The sequence below is a fragment of the Setaria italica genome, chromosome V (assembly GCF_000263155.2).
Source record: "Setaria italica strain Yugu1 chromosome V, Setaria_italica_v2.0, whole genome shotgun sequence".
NCBI classification, from domain to species: Eukaryota; Viridiplantae; Streptophyta; class Magnoliopsida; order Poales; family Poaceae; genus Setaria; species Setaria italica.
In genome coordinates, this window is record NC_028454.1 from 17,841,556 (window position 1) to 17,868,236 (window position 26,681).

General features: G+C 46.8%; 1 protein-coding gene across 1 annotated transcript; it reads right to left on the minus strand.

Moving 5' to 3' along the window:
- Window positions 1–493: 493 nt before the first annotated feature.
- LOC101770440 lies at window positions 494–5,965 on the minus strand. Its single transcript, XM_004968713.3, has 3 exons — window positions 5,834–5,965; window positions 5,542–5,738; window positions 494–4,128 (listed from the first exon to the last, which is right to left on the minus strand). Exon 3 carries the CDS (start codon window positions 3,968–3,970, stop codon window positions 839–841), a length of 3,132 nt encoding a protein of 1,043 aa, XP_004968770.1. The 5' UTR covers window positions 3,971–4,128; window positions 5,542–5,738; window positions 5,834–5,965; the 3' UTR covers window positions 494–838.
- Between the last annotated feature and the right edge of the window lie 20,716 nt (window positions 5,966–26,681).

Consider the following 26,681-nt stretch of genomic DNA (forward strand, 5'->3'; position numbering starts at 1 on the left):
GTGAAAATTAGGTCCTTTTACGCAAACTAGTTGCTTGTGAAAATCAAGATTCTTTTTGTGCAAACCCTAGTACAGGTTATTGCTACGATGATTGATGAATGAAGTTGATAACACCGAACTAGTATGTGTGGTAATTTTTGTTTTACAGGTTTTTTTTTTGTAAGAGGTTAGAAAGCCGCACATGACCCGGACGTACTACACTCGAACCTTGGGTGCACGAACGCAGACATGCGCGCGTCCTTTTGCACGTAGCACCATTCAACGCAAATTACAGGAGTCGAACCCACACGACGTTCGGGAGCAACACCGTAGGCCCTAAATATCCGTTGGACAAGTAGAGCCTGTCTTGACGAGTTAGGCAATGTAGAGATCTATAAAAAGGCATACATTAGCAATTAACACAAACCGAAAGAATGCCTAACTGCACAAGATTACCATGACAAAACCTTCAGCGCAACTAGGTCCCTGCAGCATCATCGGGTCAACAGCACCATAAACAAAATAGATACTGCTAAATTTACAGTATGATGTTTCTCTGGTCAACATGATCCTGAAGCTCATAATAAATAACGCGGAGCTGTTTTGCAGCACATCATAGAGAAGGCAGCCGCTCCTCGGCTGCAGATAACACTACCAGTCTACCAAATAGAATTATCACAGTTTCATAGGCATCAACATTAGAGATACAAATTTTACTCTGCCTACAAGACGAAGGATGCCACACTTGCCCGGTGCACAGACATCCCGAAGCGCATACAACTGATCACCGCTTCAATTAACGTGAAGGAATTTAGTCTTCCTTCTGAGCAGCCGAATTCGGCCTCCGCAAGTCAGTGCCTCAGTGGGTACCCCCAGAGAGGTAAGGATCAGGAATAGAAGCTGGATCCAGCTCATAGAAGCCACGGAGCTTGCCACCCTTTTCTTTTGTCAGGCGGAAAGAAGGTATCTGATGAGAAAACCGCAAATCATCCTTTGTTGGCACCTCCAGAATACTCCTTTCATTGTCTGGCTTGAATACAGTTTTATAGCCCTCTACCTGAGTGAGAAATAAGACTTTTGTGCTACCTTCAGTGCGCTCAGTAATTTCACCAATGGCATATTCACAAGCATCTTTGCTGGAAGGAACCCAGCCAGGTGACCAATTGCAGTAAATTGCCCAGATCTCCCCTACTTGTGGGTGAATTTCAAAGCACTGTTTCGAACCAACTTGGGTTTCTACTACATGAGAGAATGCATCATTTGTGTCATACTTGATCCTCCAGTTGTGGATTTTAAATGTCCCGCAGCTCACAGGTAGTTCTTGCTCTAACCACATATTCTCCTGCTCCGATTGAGGGCGAGCTTCCAGCCAAGTCAGATGCACTCCAAATGGATCCAGATCAACTTTGGTAACCCAACCATAGTATTTGGGAAGTTTATCAAAATCACTGTAAAGAGCCCATATCTGGCCTCGTTCAAACTTATTATATGACCGGCCTTCTTCAAAGTTGTAGAATACTGTTTCTGGATACGTAAAAATAGTGGGGGAGGGGCAGCCTTGCTGGGTGGAATAACTGGACATACTAACACGACATGCATTATGCTGCTGAGTAGGAGTTACAAGGGAATGATTTTTCCACCTTCCTGCATGTCTCTGATTTCCCTTTTGTGCACTTTGTTCATTTCCAGGGCCAGGTGTAGTATTGCCAGTCAAATCAACAAATTCATTCATTGTGTTGTTGATTGGCACACAAGAATCAAGAGTAACTGGCGGAAATGCTACGTCCAGGTTGCTAGGAAGCGATACAGTATCTAGTTCAAGAAATCCACATGGGACACCGACCTTCTCATTTCCCTTTGTTCGGAAAAATGGGATATTGTGGGAAAATCGAAGTAGTTCACTTGATGGTATAGCAAATGATGATTTGTCCTTTGTTCTTGCAAACAAACTCACGAAACCTTCAACCTTAACCAAGGGGATAACAGTGACACCAGCTTCCATCGTGAAGTTTGAAAGAACCTCCACAACTTCATACTCATAGGATCTATGATTGTCTGCATCTGAGATCCACTGCATACACCAGCCCTTATAAAGGGCCCATACCTGACCCTTAATTGGATGTATTACATAAGAACCCCTTTTTCTGCCTTTCGCCCATGAAACAATGTGAGAAAACATGAGGGGATCTTCTGACACCTCTGTATCTCCTAATTTGAAGTTCCCACAAGCCACAGGCAGTTTATTATCAGTCCATTCATCCTCCTCATCGTTTGCTGCATCATGCTCCAGCCAAGTGAACTGAACTCTGAAGTTGGTAGTATCAAGACTTCTTATTCTAGCATAATATCTTGGCATGGCATCAAGGTCGTCATAAAGTACCCATATCTGATCAACTGCAAACAGATTGACATCCCTGCGCTCATCAAAGTTAAAAAATTCTGGGTCAGGGTATGTGAAGCTCCCAGCATTGCAAGGCTTCTCAGCAGTTGCATCACAAGCTTCTTTGTTGTTTCTTAGATTGCCTTCGCTAACAGTACAATCTTTCCCTTCTTTATTTGTGTTGCTAGGGACATGAGGTTCACTAGCCCTTCCATCAGCATGGGCAACATTATCATCAAACACTTTATTAGAACTGAAGGCAGCATTTGAGAACCAATCTTTGAGTTTCCGACTCTTTTTATTTGGAGAATTCAGGATGTTGTTGCCATCATCACATGCCTTTCTCCTAGAAGATCTCCGTGGATTAGGGGTCCCTGCAGCACCTGGCTCTCCTGATGTGTCCACCCCACTACCTAGGTTTTGCCCATCACCAAAACCTTGTCCGATAGCGTCAGATGCCATCCTATCATCTGCCCTATCATTTCCATTTGCTGCAGATGCTTTAGATGGATTCCTTGCAGAAAAATCAACTCCTTTTCCACTTGTCTCTGTATGATTAACCATACCCTCACCACTTGGTTTTGAACCCCTCTTCATTTGTTCACCAGATTGTGCTCCATTCATCACGTGCCTTGCCTGTTTGTTCTCTTTCGAAGAGAAATTTGTTGAACAGCCTTGTTGAGTGGGAACACAGCCCTGTTGCCCAGCACCATTGGCTGCTTTTGACGAGAACACAGAAGGCACATCTTCTTCGCCTATCTTGTATGCAAAGAAATTTTGCTTGCAGTTCTGACAGCGAGTCTGACGATTCAGTACGTCACCATAGTACTTATATTTTGTTTCACAGTGGATGCACACTGTCCAGAATGTCCACCCATCTGTGGGTGGTGAACCTGATGGTCCATATCCTGCTGTGCTACTTCTATTGGCATCATTTTTGTTACTTCGCTCTGTAGTCTTCACTGGTTCTGTAGCCTGCTTCGGCTGATTGGTTTGCTTTAGTTCTGTAGCCTGCATTGGCCGTGTAGCCTGTTCTGGTTCCTTAGCCGTATTAGGTTGTGTAGCCTGTTTTGGTTTTGCAGTCTGCTTTGGTCTTGCAGCCTGCTTTGTTTTTGCAGCCTGTTTTGGTTGTGTAGCCTGATTTGGTTGTGCAGCCCGTGTTGGTTCTGCAGCCTGTGTCGGTTGTTTAGCCTGCTTTGGTGCAATTTTAGAAGCAACCTTATATTTGATGTCATATGCATATCGTTTTGCTCGATCAGACAATGTTGAGTATGCTTCTGCAACAAACTTGAAAGCAGATTCTGCACCAGCATAACTGTTTTTATCAGGGTGGAGTGAGAGAACAAGCTTACGATATTGCTTCTTTATGGTCATCTCATCCGCTGTCCCTTCCGCTTGGAGAATTCCATAAAAGTCCAACATTCCATTTATCTTTGCTTCTGCTGCACAATGTACTTCACAGACAGTTAACAGCTGGAGTATGTTCTCAACCTCTGGAAAAATTCTCTGTGCTTTAAGGGCAATCCTTTTAGCACCAACAAAATCTTTGTTTTCCAACTTCTTGGCAGCAATTTCTCTGGCCTTCAAGGCCTCTTCTCTGTTGCACTCCATTGTACTGATTTCCAAATTGGTTCCCTAAATCTTCCTTAATATAAAATGTTATCCACGCAAGGCTTACAACCCTTCCTTAAACCATCCAAAAGCATAGCACCTTGAACCAGTTCGCTTCCCTCAGAAGCAAATAGAGCCTATGGCATGTCAGGTCCTGCCTGCAAGTTATGGAAGAATAAAACAAACGCATTAATGGACTCTAATCTAATTATTCGAATGCCATTTTAGCACTTTCATAATGATCAAATTGACAAAACCGTGCAAGAAGCACCTTTAACAAACAGCAAGCATTGTGAAATTTCCCATAAAATGGAAAATCTGTAAAAAAAAGGGTATGATTACAACCTTAAACATTTGGTCCTATCTTGTGTCAGAATCAGTATTTAATGGATTTTTCATCTTGCTCAGTAAGACCGCAATAGAACAATGAAGCCCATGGTATTTTGTTTTGATTTTGGCTATCCCAAGTACATAGGCACAACACTTCTGGCTTTTGCTCCTTTGACTGAATTCACCTACAAATGTATAGTGGGCTGCAAATTGGTTTGTGTTTTTTTTACTGTTCCCAAATGTGTGGTCGAGCAAGGAATGTTCTGTTTGCAATCTGGACAACAATAAATTGGTTTGTGTTTTTTACTGTTCCCAAATCTGTGGTCGAGCAAGGAACGTTCTGCTTGCAATCTGGACAACAATAAGCAAAGAGAAAATTTCAAAACCCTACAACTATATTGACACTTAGTTGTAAAAAACTAAAACTTTCTAACCATGGACCAACCCAAGATGTCAGCCTTAGGTCTGGTGAGAAAGTCGTAGGTTTTTGCAACAGAGTGTCAAAATGGATATAGGTTTTTCCAATAGGCATCAGTAGTTTTATGCCACAGTCTCAAAATAGTCGTATGTTTTTTTAAAAAAGTACTCATAAACAAATGACACTGCGGCCAAATGCAATACCAGCATGGTGAGGATGTGATTTGAGCATGGTGAGGAGGTGATTTGAGCAAGAGGCCCTCTGGTGAAGAAGACGGCAAAATGAACAGATATGAGTATGGATGGATAGAAAATATGACAGAGTAGTAAATTTCTAAACAGAGGGATCCTTCAGTAGTACTAAAGTGAACCAAGATTGTTGGGTGGTATATTTCTAAACCCAGTTCTTTTGGTGTCACAGAATCAATTTCCCTCAATGCAGTTCATAGACTGTAGTCCTGTAGTAAAGGAAAACAAAACACTTCGTGTTTATGAAGACAAGGTTGATTTGTTCACATGGGCCCTCAACCAAAATGCTCTTGATGTATCATTTTTAAAATCTAACATCAGGACTCCCAAACTAGCTCTAAAAGATCCAGAATATCACAATGTTCTGCAGCTTAAAGCCGCACATGGTTGTTTACAAATCGCAATTTCAGTAATAGCTTTCCATGACACGCAAACAGATGATATCGAGGTGAACAGACATGACGGAACGGATAATTCAATTCGATGGCTTACAATGCTGCATAGAAACTAGAAAGGGAAGACAAAACAAATTGACTCTTAGAATTATCACTCCAGGAGAGATAGGGCTTCCTTACCCACAGAAGAGGAGACCAGTTCAAGTCCGGATGGATCTGCACCTCTGGCACCACCGCACCAGTAGAGGGGAGGTGGGCGCCAACGACAAAAGCGCAGAATTTGAGGTGGCCTCTGACGGTGGAAGGCCTGAAAATGTGTTTCTGCGGCGGTCGCGCAATCTGGTATGAGGCCTGCGGTGCGAGGTATTCGACGAGGTCTGCGAGGTAAATCAGGGATGAGAGGAAAAGAAGCGGGAGAACAAGAACATGGACGGGCAGCGAGGCAGTGGCACAATAGAGGGAGCTAACTTACTGCGTGAGATATCCTATCGCCGGGAGCCCGTGCGCTAGCTGCGGCGCCGGCGATGACGGAGCCTCCGGTGGCGGAGGCGAGGAATAAGAAGAGTGCGGGGGGTGAGTGGGCTTCCCGGACTTTAGAGGTTGGTCGCGGCAAAATTTGCCACCGCGCCGTTTGAAATTTTCAACTCTGCCATAACGTTTGCCCCTGGCTTTGCTAATATTTATTAGATTGCCATCAAGGTTGTCCTTGGCTGAACCACCTATCACAATACTGCCATTAGATCTAGGTTTTTGGGTTGGAGGGGGTGAAATGACATATTTGCCCATCCCAAGGGTATGGTAACTCTTGTGTTTCTTTGCAAAAGACTCTAATACTATGGGTGCAAATTAGTCTAACAACTTGTAAAATGCTCAATTTAGTACCATATAACTTGAAGTAGGTCCACCAACTTATAAAATACACAATTTATTGCAATAACTTGACAAATTGGTGCACCTATAATCCGAACGTTACAATGAGAATGTATTAAGCAAATTAGATGGACATGTGAATTTTCTTTCAGCCAAATTCATAATTTTTATCCAAAAAAGTTGTTGATGGTGAGTTGGTGACCAGGTTGTAGCTTCTCAACTACGTACATTACTTATTATGAAATTATTTTTTAATAAGCTCAAATTGAATAATATTTTAGAATTACACCATTAGCATTAGCAAAAGACAAAATTCCATAACAGAGGTCCTGTGGCTCTAGGTTTTTTCTGTGCTTCTGCTCGTGCATTCATCAACTATATACAAGTATGTATGTCTCTATTCTTTTAACTCATTTTCCCTTTCTAAACAAGTACTTGAGGCTTTAAAAAAATATTTATGCCAGATTCCTAAAAGGTATTGCTAGTAAGTATTACCATATTGATTTTTGAGCAAAGTGCATGGCCGATCCTTAAACTTTTTTGGGTGTGTTATCCCGGTCCATGAACTTTCAAAATGCATTTGTATCCCCCTAAACACTTTTCGGGTCGCAATGTGGGCCAAAAGGGTATTGATGTGACCGTGCCACGGTGGAGCTTACGTGGATAGGTGGAGGCGATGCGACGGATATTTTTATAAAATCCCCCTCCTTTCTCTCCCATTGTTTTTTTCGTGGCCATTCCTTTCTATTCGAGTCCATCATCGCTGCCGACGATGGAGGCAACGAGGAGAGGTGATCGGTGGCAAGAAGACTCATCAAGAAGAAGAGGAGAGGCGCCCATGCAAGCAAAGCTGGACAAAAGTCCCGCAAGGACGGGGAAGGATGGTGGCGAGATTAGGTTGAAAAGTGGAATCAGCCCCAATCTATGGTGAGTCCTTTGCAACCTAGCCTTCTAATCTGCATCGATTCCTTCCATTAGGTAGTAACAGATAGTAGTAGGACAAGGAGAAGATGGTAATACTAGTTAGTATATCTGGAATTTGATGAAATTTTGGAAGGTTTAGGGTTTTGGGCGAGATGTGGTGTGCCTGATTGTTGTGATTTTTCTTCGCATAATGTAGGTGATGGTAGAGATGAGTTCACGGTGGAGCTTCACCATGGAGGGTTCTTTGTTTGTTATGGACAGCTCCATTCATATGTGGATGAAAAAAGTAGTCTGATTTGATAATGTTGAGATAGATACTTGGTCACTTTTGTGGTTTGATGATTTTTCTGGAGAAGCTAGGATACAATAGTTAGCTAAATGCCAAGATGTACTGGTTGTTACCTGGGAAGACTCTTGCAGATAGCCTAAGAGTTATTGCTGGGGATCATGGCACAAATGTGATGGCATCAGTGGTTGTGAAACACAAGAATTTGGTTGTTTATGTTGATCATGATGATAACATCGGAGGCCTGTCAAGGGATGACATAGTAACCAATCTAGTTATTGAATTGCCGAAGGTTTTTAGCCCCAAGTACGTTTCTGTGCTGGAGAAGAAGCAAGGTGAGAAGCTGCCAGTTTTCTACACTAATTTGGAGAACAAAACGGTTCGGCAAAATATGAATGTAACATCTGATGCTGATGAACTAAGTGGAAGTGAGGATAATGACATAGAAGATGAGGACTTTGTGGACAGTGACAATGAGATAGAGGATGGTGATGATGAGTTGTTTGAAGATAATGTAGATGGTGATATGTAGAGGAAGGACATGCCAAAGATAATAACAAAGCAAAAGGTAGCAATTTGGAGGTCTCAAACAATATTTGTTTCCCTATTCCTACTAAGCATCTCATATGCTTCAACTCATTTCATCTCCTCGTTACAGCAAAACCATTCCATGAAAATCCAAACACAAAAACAACCAAAATACACTTCAGTAACACAACTATTTTGTTGCCCTATTCCTACTAAGCATCTCATATGCTTGACCGAATCCTCAGTCTTCAGTTCTTCCTTTCCCGTGTTCTCTTTCTTCACTTCCATCTCCTTCATAGCCACATATTCGAGCTCCAACCTACCTCTCACAAGCTCGTTGCTATGTATACTTTTAAGTTATTTTGAGAATAGATTGCTACCTAAAGATATTATTATAATTAGGAACCATGGAGAGGACCATGAAGTACTTGAAGAGAGGTACGAAGGTAGAGAGGACCAGCAAGGGACGTCCAAGCCAAGTTAGAGGCCCAAACTATATCGAGTTCGAGTCCACCTCGGAGTCTAGGAGCAGTACAGCTTAGAATTGACGCCCAGATCTCATATGGACATTCTATATATGCATGGAAAGCTGAGAAGACACACTTTCCAATGGCACCAGTCTCATGTTAAAATTCCATCTGAGTTAACAGGAATCATCAAAATAATTGGACATACAGAATCTGCTAGGGAGCTGTGTCACCTTTTGTCGGGCCTCAGGCCTTGTAAGTTTGCTTGGGACATAGGCCCAAGTTGGTGTGCACCCCAACTAGGAGGAGAACGCCCCAAAGGTACCCTAGGTCATCCTCCTCCTTGGCCTCCACCTCTTCGATGTATAAAACTCCGCCTTTAACACTTGAGTTTTGCTTAGATTCAATCTGTCATTGACAGTCGCCGTTCATCGGTTTGTGAGACTCCAACTTTGTGTGCTTAATCCAAGGTTTCTGCAATTGAGTTGTGTTCTTCCTTGCTCTTGCTTGTGTTCTTGATTTGCTTGCAGGAGGTAGCCTTCGTGGCGGTCAACCAGGCTGCGCACGGCTGATAACCAGAGGAGAAGTGGTACATCAATTGCGGGGTTCGGATCTTACTGATTAGAAGCCGGCTCGAGTGTATTGCTACTCCACCAAATGAAGAGTTATCCTTACTTGGCAGAAGATAGGGTATCCTAGTTCCCATCAAATACCAAAATGGGCATCTAGAACCATCCTGCTGCCATCCATAGCACAAAATGAGATTAGAGACACCCAAATCAAATTAGCTCAAATCCAGCCAAAACAACAACAGTAGGCCAAATGCAAACTCAAACAACAACTTACTCACCTTGTGATTAGGGCATTTATAAAAGATGCGCCCACGGTTGCCTTTTTCGTCAGTCTGAACCTTGAACTCAAGGATTGTGCGTCGCTTGCAATAAGTACATGATATGAGTGGGAGCTCCAGCCTTTTCCGCCTACTAGCCACCGAGGAAGACGACTGAGCTTCCATGGAACTCTCGATGGTGAATCTGGGTCCAAAGGCGACGGCGACGGTTGCAAGCGTCGGGTGGAAGAGAGAAGAAATAGGGAATTTTGAGGTAGTTAGGGATTTATAATGGCATTGTACAGATTTGTGATGGGTGAGGGTTTTCAAGGGTTCTATGCAAATATGCACCAACAAAACAGCGGCAAAACTCCCACCTTCCACATCAAAGTGTCACGTCAACTACCAGGCACGGGTTTGTACCCATTAATACCTTCTATGTTACAATAATAGTGTTTGGGGGATAAAAATGCATTTCGAAAGTTGATGGACCAGGATGACACACTCGAAAAAGTTTAAGGACTGGTCATGCACTTTGCTCTTGATTTTTTTATGTAGCTGAACAATGCATATAATCAAACATATAAAAAATATCAATTATTGAATATGAAATTAAACATTACTAATAAAATTAAATCTATATAAAAGATAATTAAGGCGGAGATATAATATTAAGTTCTTAAATACTAAACGTTCTAATCTTTGTCAAATACTTTGCCATTATGACGCGAATATCAATAGTCAAACAATACTCAATAATTTGTTTTGACGCGATTATATATATCCTAAGCCGACATTAACAAATATGTTGCTTGTTATAAGATTTTTGGATTAAAGGTGCACTAATTTATCAAGTTATTGTACTAAATTGAACATGTAGGGAATTATATGCTTAACATGCATGCTTAGAACAATGAAGGCTTTATTTGGTGCACTGCAAAGCTCAAATTTTAGTTGGTCAAATTTTAGTTTAGGCACCTAAATATTTTATGTTCAAAGATCTTTCCCAACCTACAACAACTTAAGGCCAATCCATCTTGTAACTAGCATCAACTTTTCCAACAATCGAAACCCAAACCACCAAACCATCCATCTAACCATGTGAGGGTTCAGGCCGCTCATGACCATGAGCATGGTTATTATAACAGGTTTACACTCTGCAAAGGTTGTACACTTTACTACCCACGAGTCATGATACCCGGTTGTCAGGGCTCATGAATTCCATATCACATTCCTGAGATGTGTGGCTGTGTCTCACTATGAGGCCTTTACAAAGGATCCACTAGTAGGTGTTGGCACACTCCTTGTTGAGTATTGGGCCTCGCCCTCATCAGCGCTATCTAGCCACACCCATTACTAATTTTTCCTAATAAATTGGCCAAGCCAAGATCCCTTTAGGTCTCGTGGTTGCACTAACTTCTTGCATGGTCACTGCACAGACCGGTCCTTGAAGATTAACTCAGACAAGACCATCAAGTCAGAACAAAACCTTACATCCATATTTCATCACCATAAACCATCATAACCAACACTTGCCATAATGAATTGCCTAGGGTTCCATGTTGCTAAAAGATTAACCCAAACCATATGTTGCATAGTTCCATTAGTCAATATTATTTAAGAACCCAAACCATGTTGAGCAACCTAAGCAAAGAACTACCCATCATAGGTGACCTCTAAGGGCTTCAAGGAATGATCATAAAAATATAGTAAACAAGCTACATAGGCTTCCCATCAAGTTTGACAACTAATGCAGAAAGTATAAATAAAAGGTGATATAATATTCAAAAGTAAGGGTACAAAATAGCAAGATGTTCAAGGACACTTGCCCGTTTCCTAATGTTCCACTTCACGGATACGTTCCTTATTGCAAAGCAATCAACTGAAATAATAGTTTTGGAAAAGAGTAATATTAACTAGCACTAGCTACTACGAACGTGGGAGTGCAAGAAATATTGAAAATAGAGCTATGACTGAAAAGATACAACTATCGGTAGATTTATGTTATAAAGGAAGGTAAAACACTATATGCTGGATTTTTTAATTAGTAAAAATATTTTAGGAAAAATATACTTGGTTTGAATTAATCAATATTAAATTTGAATTTAAATGAAGGGGTAAATCTATGTCAAAATGTATTTATAATTGTTTCATATAAATTATGCGATTTAATATTTTATTTTTAAAGTAAAATATGTGAGGGCATCTAATGTATTATTTTGTGTGTCGTGTTGAAGTTAACAATTTATAAGTAAAATATGTTTATGTTGATACTAACCATATTAGTAGTTGATTATGAAAAGCCCATGTATAAACCTATTTGGATTTTTATTTAAGAAAATACATTAACTAAGCATTAAAAAATTAATATTGAATTTAACTTTCAAAAGTAAGTGACATGATAAATGTCACTGCTAACATGTAAAACATGTCGCAATGAATCTAACATAGAAAGAACGGGCTAATACGGAGCTAGGACCGTTAAACGACAAAGGTTCAAAGGTTATAGGGGCTGACTGGTAAGTTGCGCAAGGCTTAGAGAATAGTGATCCCAGAAGGGTTAAAGAAGAGGGTTATTTGTGCAAAAGAAGTACAGCTGGGCTTATTTACAGGTTGACCAATACGTCTCGGTCAACGGCTGATCTAGACCATTTGTGACACTTTGAACGACTGGTCATGCACCACCCGGCTTTAGTCGCCGAAGTAGATGGAGGATGGCGGCACAGGTCGCATGGCAGTGGTGGATCGCCGGCATTGCATCAACCTTGCTCTATGGGCCACCATTCTCTACAAGATTTGGAAGGGGAGGATGAGGATAACAATGTGAGGCTCACCAGAGGGTAAACGACGGTGATTCCATGACAGAGGTAATTGATGCAGCGAGTAGTGGACGGTGCTTTAGGGCGTTCATGGGAAGGAGGTTGGGGCCTTTTGGTTGTGATTCTAGGTGGCAGGGAGTTCTTCTGGGTGAGAGGGATCCTGCACAACCACTAGAGGAGGAGAGAGCGGGGTGAGAGGGATCCTCGCAGCGGGGAGAGACGACGGTGGGGATTGGATTACCGGGAGGTTTCAACTTCGATTAGTGTTGGGGGGAAATATTAACGACCTCCTTATACCCCTTAAAACAACAATCATGAAGGCCCAGGCCCACCTGCGGTAATGACGACCACCGCCGACCCGGCATGGGCAGGGAGCATCCCACTCCGTCTTGCCCGACCCAGGGCCCCGAGGTCGGCCACGCCCGACCCCTCGCTGGCAAAACTCCGTCTCGCCCGACCCACGGTCCCAGGGTCGGGTGCGCCCGACCCCTCGCCGCAAGGCTCCGCCTCGCCCGACCTCGGGCGTAGTGGGTCAGACTCATCTGGGCCCACAAGACGAGGGTTCGCCTCAGGTGCAGACCGGCAGATGAGAGTGCGAATCTTGTGGGCCCCCCCACCGATCTTGCCATAAATGCGCTGCGGCTCTTGCGCACAGAAAGGCGCTCGCGCCCCTCGATGTGACCCGCCACAAGTACCCGGGCGGAACACTGTAGCCATGACCGCACAGGCTACAGTGGCCGTGGCTCCCCCTGATTCACCATAGGGCATTCATTGCATGTGTCGCCTAGCACAGGAGGGAGCGCCGCTCATTCTCGAGCTCGGCCTATACGGCAACAGGGACGCGACGTCCATGTTCCACGGGCGGTAAGCATGACTATTGGAGTCAGCCATCTCCCCCAACATGCACGGTTATGGTGGCCGGACATCATCATCATGCTCGGTGGCAACGGTCGCCCGGAGGATCGGCGACAGGATCCGACGACAGCCGCCCTCCTCCGGTGGCCGCGCTGACAGGAGTCAAAGGCCGGAGCAGGAGGTGGCGATCCGGGGACTTGGTCCTTCTCCTTGTATTCTATTTTACTTAGCTTATCTCTTTTACTTCTCCACACACCCGGCTCACTTGTAACCCTGAGCCCTCCTTGCGCTATAAAAGGAGAACTAGGGGCCCCAAGGCTGGGGGACTCTCAAGCCAACAGAACCCACACACTCACCTCACGAGCATCAGTGCACACCCAAGAGACTTGGGACCGGCTCCCTCTCTCGCCTTTTTGTAACCCCTACTACAGACCACGCATGAGTAACATGAGCAGCTCCTCATACTGGACGTAGGGCTTTCCTTGCCCGAACCAGTCTAACCCCCTGTCTTCTCACGCCACCATCCGAATCCTTACACGCATAAAAGAAATTTAATTGTCATAGTCTTGATCTTGTAATCTCGACAACGACAGTTGGCGCACCAGGTAGGGGACCTTTGCGCGTACATCACCGGCTTCAGATGGCCAGCCGCGACACCAGCTTTGCTCCTGGCTCCCTCGTCCGCTTCGGGAGCTTGGATTTCCTCACCATGGGGGAGGGAATCAAGTTGATCCCTCTCCTTGTCCTGCCCGCTCACCCCGTCGTCCCCGACTCCACTGTCGGGATAGTGGTGAGCGGCCTGGCGCGCGCCACAGGGCCCCCTTGGGAGGAGTGGCCCTTCAGGCTGCGCAATGCCGCGGCGACCCACGGTCGCCTCCTGGCGCGGGCCATGACCGTGCCACCCACGAGCAACAAGCTCGTGGGCGTAGCGAGGACAGCCTCCGACGCCGGCTCCGACAACAGGAGCCACCACCCCTCGCGCGAGTGCTTCATGGCCGACGTACACTCCGAGGGGTCCAACGACAACGGCACCGAGGGAAGGCAGCGCACTCCTCCACCGTGTGCCGCAGCTACGACTGGGGTCCTTGCCAGGGTCCCGGTGCAGCCACGACAGCCAGAGGCGCGCGCGGCGCCCCACTAGGAGGTCGAGCGCCCCCGCAACAAAGGTAGGGCACGACAACGGGCGCGTGACGTCCAGCGACGCATTTGCGCGGACGAAGATCACCCTCAGCTCTTCACCCGCGCCAGCCAGAACATCGCTGCAGTAGTAGCCCTACTCCGACGACTCCCCGAGCCGGCAATGCCTGAGTAGCGACAGGCCCACCAAGAGGTACGCGACCTGCTTGAGTGTGCAGCAGTCCAGCAAGCAGAGAGCTCCGCGTCCCGGCGACGCAAACACGACGCCAGCAGGGTCACACTCTCCGCACCTCTCGAGAGGCGTGGAGGGTCTGTCCATCAACCTTCCTCCCAAGGGGCAAACCGGGCCTCGCCCATTCGACAGACTCCACCACACGCGGGCGGCGGGGCTTCGTTCGTCCACCGCCGCGCTGGCCCCATCCGTGACGCCCGTGATGCCTTGGATGCGCAGAGACGCTCCCGTGCGGACAGGAAGGATAGAGCCGACCGTGGCTACCACGTACACCGCAGTGGTCGCCACGACGGCGGAGAAGATTGGAGCCCGAGCTCTGACCCAGCGGGGCCCAGGGCCTTCTCCGCGCGCATCCTGAATGCGCCGTTCCCAGCACGCTTTAGACAGCCCACCAACATGGGCAAATACTCTGGGGAGATGAACCCCGGGCTTTGGCTCAGCGACTACCGGCTTGCCTGTCAGGCCGGTGGAGTAGATGACGACCTGTTCATCATTCGTAACCTCCCGCTGTTCTTGGCCGACTCGGCACGAGCCTAGCTGAAACACATTCCGTCAGGTCGAATCCGTAACTGGAACGACCTGAAAGAAATCTTTGTAGGGAACTTCCAGGGCATGTACATGCACCCCGGGAACTCCTGGGACCTCCGGAGCTGCCGCCAGGGGTCGGGAGAGACTCTCCGAGAGTACATCCGGCGCTTCTCCAGGAAGCGCACCAACCTCTCCAATGTCGCCGACGCTGACGTCATTGGAGCCTTCTTGGCGGCGACCTCCTGTAGGTCTCTGGTCCACGAACTGGGACGTGTAGGCCCACGGACCACCAAGGAGCTCCTCGACATCGCCGCCAACTTCGCCTCGGGCGAGGAGGCTGTCGGGGCGATATTCGATTGCTCCAAGGGCAAGGCAAAGCGGGAGGAGGATGTCGACGAAGGCGCCTCCAATCGCCAGAAGAAGAAAAAGGCCGCGGCGGGACCCCGAAGGCTGTGGAGGGGCTCAAGCACGACAACCGATGAAAAAGATGATGATGATGATGAGGATGATGATGAAGAAAGCTCTTTCGCTTTATAAGGAGCGCGCGGCAAACAAAATACAAACTGACTGCATCTATTGCAACGTCAGGTACATCCCATCACCTCCACCTTTCTCTGGAAACCGTACGCATGATCTCTTTTTGACCGCAGGGAACACCGCGCCTCCTTACCCGACGAGCCCGGTGTTTTCTGCCGCTTCGCCTCCCGGAGGTCATACGCACAACTTCCTCTGCAAGCGGACCAGGGCCCGCTTCAGGTAAAAAAGGGATACAGAGTTGAAAATGCTCTTACAGCCCATTACGGTCCAGGGGTTCGAAGGCTGGCCCTCCAGAGGGTTCGACAGCCGCCCCAGGACATCCCCCGAGCAAGGGGTGAGAAGGGACGGGTCCGCTAGCGGCCACCACCCAGGCGAGCAAAAGTCAAGGGCGTCCCAACCTCACGTTCGAGTCCGGACCAGCATCAAAGTTCATGGTTTTTCCCCGAAGAAAGGCAACGAGCCCCCGGATCCGATCGAATGGACTCAGGAACTATATGAACTGGCCGGCCGGAATCTGAGTACGCCACCAGCTTGGCCCGAGCTGGACCCCCCAGAATGGGGACCGGGACCCCACTCAAATTGACCTGTTCGCAGCTCAACGAGCACCACGGCTCGTCCGGCGAGGATAGCGTGGCACAGCTCACCCCCTCCGTCTCAGCGAACGGACGCTTGAGGGGTAGCGATCAAAAGTCGATGTAGCCTCCCGACCGGTCTCCTGCAACGCGCAGGGGTACGGGGGCTAGCATTGCAACCAATGACCACGCGTGTGGTCGCGATTTGAGGTCTCGAGGCGGGAGTGCCCTACGAAACAATAAGGAATCCTCCCGCGCCAAGTCATCCACAGGACACCCCGCCTGATCAAACTCCCCGGCCAAGCCGAACATACAACACTCCCTATCCCTGATCAACTGCAGCTTGCAGGAAGAGTAGAGATCCCCGATGAACGATGAAAGCAGCCTCTGGAGGAGCATCCTCGCTCCACCACAGGCTCGGGGGCTACTGTTGGGGGGAAATATTAACGACCTCCTTATGCCCCTTAAAACAACAATCATGAAGGCCTAGGCCCACCTGCGGTAATGACGACCATCGCCGACCTGGCATGGGCAGAGAGCATCCCACTCCATCTCGCCTAACCCACGGTCCCAGGGTCGGGTGCGCCCGACCCCTCGTCGCAGGGCTCCGCCTCGCCCGACCCCAGGCGTAGGGGTCGGACTCATCCGGGCCAACAAGATGAGGGTCCGCCTCGGGCGCAGACCGGCAGATGAGGGTGCGGATCTCGTGGGCCCCCCACCGATCTTGCCATAAATGCGCCGCGGCTCTAACGTGCAGAAAGGCGCCCGCACCCCTTGACGTGACCCACCACAAGTACCTGGGCGGAACACTGTTGCCATGACCGCACAGGCTACAGTGGTCGCGGCTCCCCCTGATTCGCCATAGGGCACTCATTGCATGTGTCGCCTGGCATAGGAGGGAGCACCGCCCGTTCTCATGCTCAGCCTATCCAGCAATAGGGACGCGACGTCCGTGTTCCACGGGCGGTAAGCAGGACTACAGGAGTCAGCCGTCTCCCCCAACGTGCACGGTTATGGCGGCCGGACATCATCATCATGCTCAGTGGCAACGGTCGCCCGAAGGATCGGTGACAGGATCCGACAACAGCCGTCCTCCTCCGGTGGCCGCGCTGATAGGAGCCGAAGGCCAGAGCAGGAGGCGGCGATCCGGGGACTTGGTCCCTCTCCTTGTATTCTATTTTACGTAGCTTATCTCTTTTACTTCTCCAAACACCCGGCTCACCTGTAACCCTGAGCCCTCTTTGCGCTATAAAAGGAGAACCAGGGGCCTCGAGATCGGGGGACTTTTAAGCCAACAAAACCCACACACTCACCTCATGAGCTTCAGTGCACACCCAAGAGACTTGGGATTGGCTCCCTCTCTCGCCTGTTTATAACCCCTACTACAGACCACGCGTGAGTAACATGAGAAGCTCCTCATACTGGATGTAGGGCTTTCCTTTCCCGAACCAATCTAACCCCCTATCTTCTCACGCCACCATCCGAAGCCTTACACGCATAAAAGAAATTTACTTGCCGTAGTCTTGATCTACTAATCTCGACAACGACAATTAGTCATCGACTTGGGCAACCAGTGGGCTGAGTTTGGTGGAGAGGCAAAAGGTATGGGCGAGGCTCGACCTCACGACTTTATAAGTGAAGGAAGGGTCTGGAGGGGAGGGGGATCGGAAGGTAGCCTCCATAGCCGTGATTGCTACGAGCGGAGCTGGTGCCTATCATTTCTGCTACGGGATGGACCTGGATAGGAATATGGTGGATGACGGAGGAGAGGCAGGGGTAGGGAGCAGGTCCACATTGCTGGGACCGGGTGGAGAAGGTGCCTATTTAGCGGGAGAGGCCTGGGATTTGAATGATGCGGTAGTGCTACACAAGATCAGGTGAAGACGATTGAGCAGGTGTGGCTAGAGGTGGTGGATGATTGGGTAGGGCTTGGCTGGTAGCGAGGCGGGACGTCATCGCGGAGGGGGCGGGGAGGGGCTAGGCTAGTGACCGGACTAAGGAGGAGGTGCTGTATTCGGCTGGAGTGAATTTGGCCAAAGAGGAGAGAGGGTGGGGCCGGTTTAGGTCCTGGTGGGAAGGTTTTTAGGGGCACAATTGTCCTGGGTTCCAAAGGGGATGTGAGCTAGGTTAAAGAAGAGCATGGAGAGGGTGTGGGCTCAGTTAGAAACAGGTTTAGAGATCAAAGTGGTTTAAAGGGTTTAGAGTTTTTATGAAAATGACATATAAACCTAAGAGAAACCTATTCGAGTCCTAAAACTCAAACTCATTTTCCACTCAATAAACATTGTGCATTTCCACATGAATGGTTTATAACCTATATTTTTGAAATTGTATTTAGAAATTAATTTTTGTTTCAAAATATTATACAGTCTTCCTAATTGATTCTAACAATTTTTAGAAAATTTTAAATTGTAGAAAAATTAGAACTACGGTTTGCAGCTCCCACATGGAATAGATCCGCATATGCATAGCAACTCTCTTACACTTTCGTCCGCACTTAATGTAAAAGGGTTAAGTTAGAGGTGCTACATTTGAAATACAAAGACTTATAAACTGGCTCGAATCTACTTAGACTTCCACTCGAAGATGACACTTGGGCCACAACGGGCTGAAACTGGAACACTAGTGGGCCAAGTATTACATTCTCCCTTCCTTCAGGGCTGACACTCTCAGCAGCTTACCGCTTTCATGGTAGACAAATATCCAAGATCTCCCCTCGATGCCATAGTCATGCCATGTCCCCTCCACAGGCCGACACGCATGCACTCATACAAGGAGAGTACTAACTCCGATACCATCTGTAATATCTTGCCCAAAAGTCTTCTTACAGCCCAAATCCCACATGGAACGAGTCTGCATATGCATAGAACCTCCCTTAAATTTTCATCCTCACTTCGTGTAGAAGGGTTAACCCGGAGGTGTTACTTTTGGAACACAAAGGCTTATAAGCTAGCTCGAACCTACTTAGACTACCAAGGTGGGATTAATTCCACCATAATATGACACTTGGGCTACAACAGGCCAAAATCAGGACACTAATGGGCTGGGGTATTACAATTACTGCAAGCTCTACTAAGAACATATGTTGATTATAATAGTGCACTTACATATGTAAATAAGCATTGGAATGACATAAACCATGAAGCACTAATGGGTATAATGTACATGTAGCCATTACATAGCGAGGATCTAATCAATCTTAGAAAAGAATGAAGGCTTTACCCATAATCTTACATACAAAACTTGATGCACAAAGGGGTCATGGAGACTCTGGAGAACTCATCACCGAAGATAGCGGCAACCCTAGATCAATTGGCTTGAGTTGTTTTTCCACCTCCTCGATGTTTGATGGTGTTCCTACTCGTGCTCTGATCTAATCTCCATTCGTTATCTTGCGGCATCAGTGGTATGTCTAGAATGCGATGAATGTTTATCCCTTCATGTACCTATTTAGGGGGGGTTTTATACTAAAAATCCATGTCGGTTGGTATGCCTTCTAGATGAAATATCTACGTGAAAACCCTAGAATCATCAAGGGCATTCATCAGGAGGAATCTGGTGATATTTGGGGCCAAATTGGCCAAGGCTGATTGCCCAAGACCCCCAAACCGATCGGCCTCGACCCAAGCCCTAATCGACCTGGCCGCTATAGGCCTCAAACGTTTGGGCAATCCATATGGAAAATGTAGATGTTTTGGAGCTATGCAGTTTTGACACAAAATTCACCCTAATCGGACTTCGGATGATAATGATATGATCCGTGCAAGTTCTGCTACTCTTGCAAGATTGCAGCCCAATGTTCATGTTTGTCTGGGCCTAAATTCAACTTGTCCAAAAATGCTTTGTTTATGTTGTATTTTTTTGAGACTTTGCAACATAGTTTAAAGCACAACACATATGCAATATATGGGATTATTTCAAATACCAATTGGCGGGTTAGTGTAAGAGTTAGTCCAATAATCCTTATTAAATAGTGCCAAAACGGTGTCATTAACGAGCGTTAACAAAATAATTAATCTACACTCACAAGTATTATGTACAAAGAGCATCATGGGGTGTTGGATTCCCTTGAAATCAGCACACATGATGCTAAGGTCCTCTTTGGGCGGGCTTTGGCCAGCTCCGGCTCCACTTGATGCATCACTGTAAATGTACTATGTAATATTGTGCAGCACTATAGTAGGGAAATGGAACACAAAACAAGGCACAAAAAGAACTAGAAAAGTGGCTCCCCTACCTACGGCTTCACCTTGCTACAGTACCTCAATAGTAGTGCTACAGGTCACGGAGCCAGTAGCTGCACCAAACTGGCCCTAACTACTGGTGGCCGCTTCTCCATCCTGGGTCCTAATGGCAAAATTCATGGGTGTGTGTTGTCTGGCATGAGTCCATCTTGCACCGCAAATCCATATAAACTCACATGAGTCCGTCTTGCACCACAGATCCATATAAATATTGGTGCTCATTATTGATACACTTTTACCTCTATTTATATTCAATATTAGCATACAAATAACACCATTTACATTGATCATACTTAACAATCAGGCCATTGAGGGATATGGGTACCCCATAGGTCCCCACTGACTAGGATACTGGCCGGTCTTGACAAGTGGGCTCGCCCGACCAAAATGTGCGGGTCAAGGACATGAAGATACTTGGAGTACATGTCAAGGAGGTCGGGCGATTCAAATCAGCGCGGATATTGTGGGATATGTATTGTAATCCAACTCAGATTACCTTCCATGTAACTACCAAGTAGATTAGATTCAAACCGACTTGTAACCATAGGTAGTCAACCTATATAAGGCGGCCAAGGGCGCCTCCCGAGGGCATCCAACCTAACGCATCAAAATTCTCAAGCAATACAAGCCACCAAGCACACAGGACGTAGGGTATTACTCTCCAGAGGCCCAAACCTGTCTAAAATCATCGTGTCCCTTGTGTTCTTGCGATCACCTTCGAGTTCTTAGTTTCAAAATCGTCTCCACCTACAAATCAACCACTTGGGTAACCCCCTGGTGGACTGCCGAGCTTATAAATCCAACAGTTGGCACGTCAGGTAGGGGAGATTGTGAGATCCTCCCCAGCGAGCTTGATGGCATCTCGCCCTAGCGTCATCCTCCCCGAGAGCATGAAGGATTTCCTCGCAAGCACCCACCCACCCACACCCTCCAACCTAACCGGATCCGATCAGCATGGACCGGCATATTACCTGACATCATCATCAAGAGGTACTCGGCGCATGGCGGTTGCAGCAGCTCGACTTTCTCTGCGTTAAGGGTGGAATCCAAAATTCCAACGAAACTGTTTTTCTCGAAACTCTTGACCGATTTGGAGTAGAAGACGCTGTCAATGTGGTCCATGGACCAGCTACAGGATTTCGAGTCCGAAGCCAAAGAATTTATTTCTGTATTCAAATCCAAAGCAAAGCAAATAAGTACTCGGTATCATAGAGTTTTCCACCTACACCACTGCACCTGCTAACCTGCTGCACCGTTGAAGACCTCTTGTCTTGTGTTGCTGCTGATCTAGAAAAGATAAAAAGCAAAGCAAACCATGAGAATCCAGAAGAACCAGAGAAGCTTGCTGTTCCATGCAGTGGATTGATTCCTGTCCAATTAAAGTACCACTGCTAAGTGCACACGGAAGATGTACCTAAAAGCGTTAAGCTCCTAGGTATTCGACGAGCTCACGACCTACGACTGCTTTTACTTTGTGAGAACACTCGGTGAATCATCGATAACAACCTCGACTACTCGTCTTGACTAGAAACTAGTCGAGGACAGACGTCGCATCGTCGACAACTACTCAGAATTGACTCTGATTAGTCAGCTTCATCAACAACCATCGCAGCTTCATTGACAACCGCCACCGCTTCATCGACAATAGTTCATGAATCAAGCTAAGTCTTATTTACAATTAAATATTTTTACAGCTTCCGTATACCTTCATATGCCTCAGCTCCTCCATGTCTCCATGACTTTTGCTGACTGCCTCGGCTTCTCTGTGTCTCCGTGACTTTCGCCAACCACCTTGGTCGCACCCCGACTGCTTATACAGCTTGGTTTGTCCACTACACGGGCGGTCGGGGGCTACACCCCACGGGTGCCCAGCTCATGTTGGTGCTTTTTCGCACAGTTCTGACTACTTTGCGACTTGTCCATCTTCTCTTAATGGTTGCTAAAGTTCTTGGGTAGCACACACCTTAATTCTTGAAACCTTGACTCATCCTGCGCGTCTCCTATATGCGAGCATCAAGTCAAACCTAGAGCTATAGCCTGAGATAAGTCTTCCTCTCCGTGAGCAGTGGTCAGCAGGGCTAGGTACTTAAACGTAACAGGCTAACTACTCGGGAAAATTACATGACCTACAAGAGCAGGATGTGCAAGAATTTACTTCTACAGCGAATTCAACTTCCGAGTTGTTCAATTATTCAATGATCTACACTATACTACATAATGTTTGTATTGTCCTTTTACAACTCACAACTACTTAGCGTGCCTCCCGTTGCCCAGTCGACCTCTCCGGCAGGGAGGAAACTCGGCATACTTCTATGACTCGTCCGGCTCCCAGGCTCGGGGGTTGGGCGCCGCTGACGACTCGAGGTACCTTCCCTCACCCGACCAACCTCTCAGGCTCGGGGTGGGAGGCGACTCGACGTACTTATGTGGCTCGTTCAGCTCCCAAGCTCGGGGGTTGGGTACTACAGATGACTCGGCATGCCTCCCGTCGCCCGGCCGACCTCTCTGGCTCGATGTGGGAGGTGACTCGACGTACTTCCACGACTCGTTCGGCTCCCAGGCTCGGGGGCTAGGCATCACGGATGACTCGGCATGCCTCCCGTCGCCCGGCCGACCTCTCAGGCTCGAGGCAAGGCGACTCGATGTGCTTCCGTGACTTGTCTAGCTCTCTGGCTCGGTGCAGGATGCGACTTGGCGTGCCTCTGTGGCTCCGCTAGTCCTCATCCTCGGGGGCTGGGTGCCTACTTCAAGTCGGCGTGCCTCCGCGGCGCCGCTAGTCCTAGTCCTTGGGCTGGGCGCCTACTTCAAGTTGGTGTGCCTCCGCAGCTCTGCCAATCCTCGTACTCCTACTTCAGGTCAGCATGGCTCCATGGCGCCGCTTTGCCAATCCTCGTACGCCTACTTCAGGTCAGCATGGCTCCATGGCTCCGCTAGTCCTTGTCCTGGGGGGCTGGGCACCTATTTCAGGTCAGCATGCCTCCGTGGCTTCGCCAGTCCTCGTCCTCGGGGGCGGGCGCTTACTTCTGGTCGATGTACCTCCATGGCGCTTACTTGTTTCTGGATCAATTTTTTCATCTTTTTTGACCATTGGACCAATTATGCTAATCGCTTCAATGCTCGGGGGCTACTCCTATTGAGTGCATCTTGCGACACCCTCAATGTTCTTCACTTCGACCTACTGGATGTACGGCATCCAAAAAGTTGGCACTCGACTTCACTCTACGCGTATGGCTCTGTGTTCACTCGGATTTTTTTCTTTTTTGAGCACTGCACAGCCTCTCCATCATTATGATGCCATAGCAACTTAAGCCGACTACATTCCAAGCTTCGCTGTGATGAGCTCAGGTTCCTGTTCGGCTACACATCGCTCGGCGGCTTAAGGGATATGGGTACCCCATGGGTCCCCACCAACCAGGATACTGGCCGGTCCTAACAAGTGGGCCCACCCGACCAGAACGTACGGGCTAAGGACATGAAGATACTTTGAGTACACGTCAAGGAGGCCGGGCGATTCAAATCAGCCCGGATATTGCAGCATACGTATTCTAATCTGACTCAGATTACCTTCCATGTAACTACCAAGTAGATTAGATTCAACCGACTTGTAACCCTAGGTCGTCAGCCTATATAAGGCAGCCAAGGGTGCCATCCAAGGGTATCCAACCCAACGCATCAAAATTCTCAAGCAATACAAGCCACCAAGCACACAGGACAGAGGGTATTACTCTCCGGAGGCCCGAACCTATCTAAACTCCTCGTGTCCCTTATGTTCTCACGATCACCTTCGAGTTCTTGGTTTCACAATGGCCTCTACCTACAAATCAACCACTTGGATAACCCTCTAGTCGACTGCCGGGCTTATAAATCCGACAACCATTTTTTCATGTTCCTTGCATTCGAGAGGTTGTTCTATTTTTTCAAGAAATTGGACTATATTGGAGCATAATTGGACAGGATCCAGAATGAACAACAACCCAAAGAAAGACAAAGGCATGAGGGCTGTTGGTATATTTAATGATCACAAGTAAATTCACAAGTGCTCAGATATACCATTGTAGAACTTTACCCAAGAGTATTTGCAAGGGTATCGTATTTCCCAAAGGAAGGCAGGTAGGTCAAAAGAGTTTACTATGCATATGAGTTACCATAGATGGATAGAGACAATACTCAAGGCAGGGGTAAGATAATCATAGATATGTAGTGTGACACACACATGAATCATCTCAAGATAACTAAGCTAGGGCGAAGGACTAAAAGTTAGCTCTAGGTTCATATGTACTCATATATACTGCACAAATCATACAAGCATAACATACATACACATTGTATAGGACTCAGGCCTATGCACCCAAGCACACATGGGGAGACAGTACGTACCGGTTCCGCCTAGCAAAGTTACTGCTAATTTCTAAACTCCTACGGCGTACCCGAACGTGGGGGGTTACAGAGGACAGACAAGGTTGTCACCACCTGCCGCCTACCCCTAGCAATCCATGGGGCAAACTCATATCCAATGAAGCTAAGCAATCCAAGCACCACGCTTGCATTGTTAACAACACTCCAGCCATTCCAAGCTATTGTGACTATGTCTGAAGCCACCATAAAAACATGGCCATTGAACCGATGCCGTAGCATAGATCAACCCAGCTATAAAAGGTATATACGCACATAGAGTATGTACTTAAGTATGGTCTCAAGGCATACATGAGAATATATAAGCCTGTACTATAGCAAGGGTAGACGACTAGCATATGAGCATATAAGCTGAGCACATCAACATAGTAAGGGTATAAATCTAACTTATGCATATAGGAACCAAGCACAACACTATATAAAGAAGATGAATACTTTGAATAGAATAAAGTCAACCTAGAAATGTAAGATACAAGAGCTGTACCCTAGACTCCAAGAAGACCTGGAACCTGAAGGAGAGCTACTCTAACCTAACTCCACTAACTTGGAAACTAAGAGGGAGAGAATGATTCACTTGTGGTGTGTGTCATAGAATGGAGCCCCTACCCTTATATTTATAGGCTCATAGAGGCGGTTTATAGGAGGAATATTCGGGGAATCTCCTATAACCGACATAGGGAAGCTGTCAACCGTTGCCACGTGGAAGTAGATCACGAGGGGAGCTAGAGGCAGTTTGGCCGATCCAAGGGTTCAGCTGAATCCCTGGTGGCCGCTCTTGCTTCCGCCTTCGGGTGGTAGTCTGACATGTGGGTCCCAATCGCGGTTGTGTGTGTTATCCGGTGGATTGATGCAGTTGTGGTAGTTTGTGGGCCCTTTAATCCATGGGATGCACACGTGGTGAACTCTTATTGGTTGGAGTTGTGTTTCTTTGTCATGGGATTGTGCTTTCTCCATCCTTTTGTGTTATTTCACCTACAACCAAATATTCTCCAAGTACAAGTGGAACTACATTATTCCAAACTAAATATGCGTGTAAGAAATACCAATCCTCCTTTATTCCTGAGTATATTGACGGTTATGTTTGGTACTTAACAACCGTCAACAACTCCCCCAAGCTAGCCCTTTGCTCGTCTCGAGCAAATGCTAAGACTTAGGTTGGTTGATTAGGAGTTGCTATGATGTTGTATTCCTAACTTATGTCAATCCTACAACAAAATATTCTACCAAGAATTCAACAAAGTTGGCATCGATATTACCTCTTACTTTACTTCTATGGGGCATGTAGTTTCACCTTGTCTTGGGTGGTTGACAGATAGAATGGTTTTGTAGAGCACCATTCACTCATCCCATGATCAGCTATTAATCCGAAGGTTTTGCAAAGTTTTTCAAAAAGAAATCAAAGTTCCTCAAATGGTACTCTCGGATTGCTCAATGTGTATGATTCCTCACCAAGGCATAGGATTGCCTTTCTTTCACAACCTACTTCTAATAGGCTTATATGTGGAGCTATAGTTAGGGAAGATAAAGGCATACCTGTCTCTCATGCATTGCTGAGTGAAAGACCAGATCGTTTGGAGAAGCAAGTCATATAACCTAATCAAGATGTGCATGTGTGTGGATGGTGGATATGGTGGATGGTATATAGACTCCTTTTTTTGCATGATTCATATCTCTCCTTTGCCTTTTCTCTTGAGGCATGGGCTATCTATTCTTTTTCTCTTTTTTTTCATCATGTTTTCATGAGCATGTACTTTAGTCTTTTTGCATAGCCCAAGTCTCTTTTGTAAGGATAACTTTGGAGAGAGAGATTATAAAATAACATGGAGCTTTATTTTGTGGATCGATGAAATGATGATTGCTAACTTCCAGTGTAGAAGTTTAGCAAATGGTGGTGGCGTGTACATGATCTTGATCATGGGAGTATGACAAGTTTCTCATTAAGGGTAACAACAATTTGACAAAGCTCAATGAGAGAACAAGCTGCATATGTGGAGGCTATGTAATAGGATCAACATATGGCCTTGGATAGGATTTTTCTCATCATTGAGGAACTTATCATTTTAGCATTTCAAAAATAAA

Bases quoted from the DNA above. Each gene is read 5' to 3' on its own strand.
- LOC101770440 (XM_004968713.3), bottom strand. From the start codon at position 3,970: ATGGAGTGCAACAGAGAAGAGGCCTTGAAGGCCAGAGAAATTGCTGCC.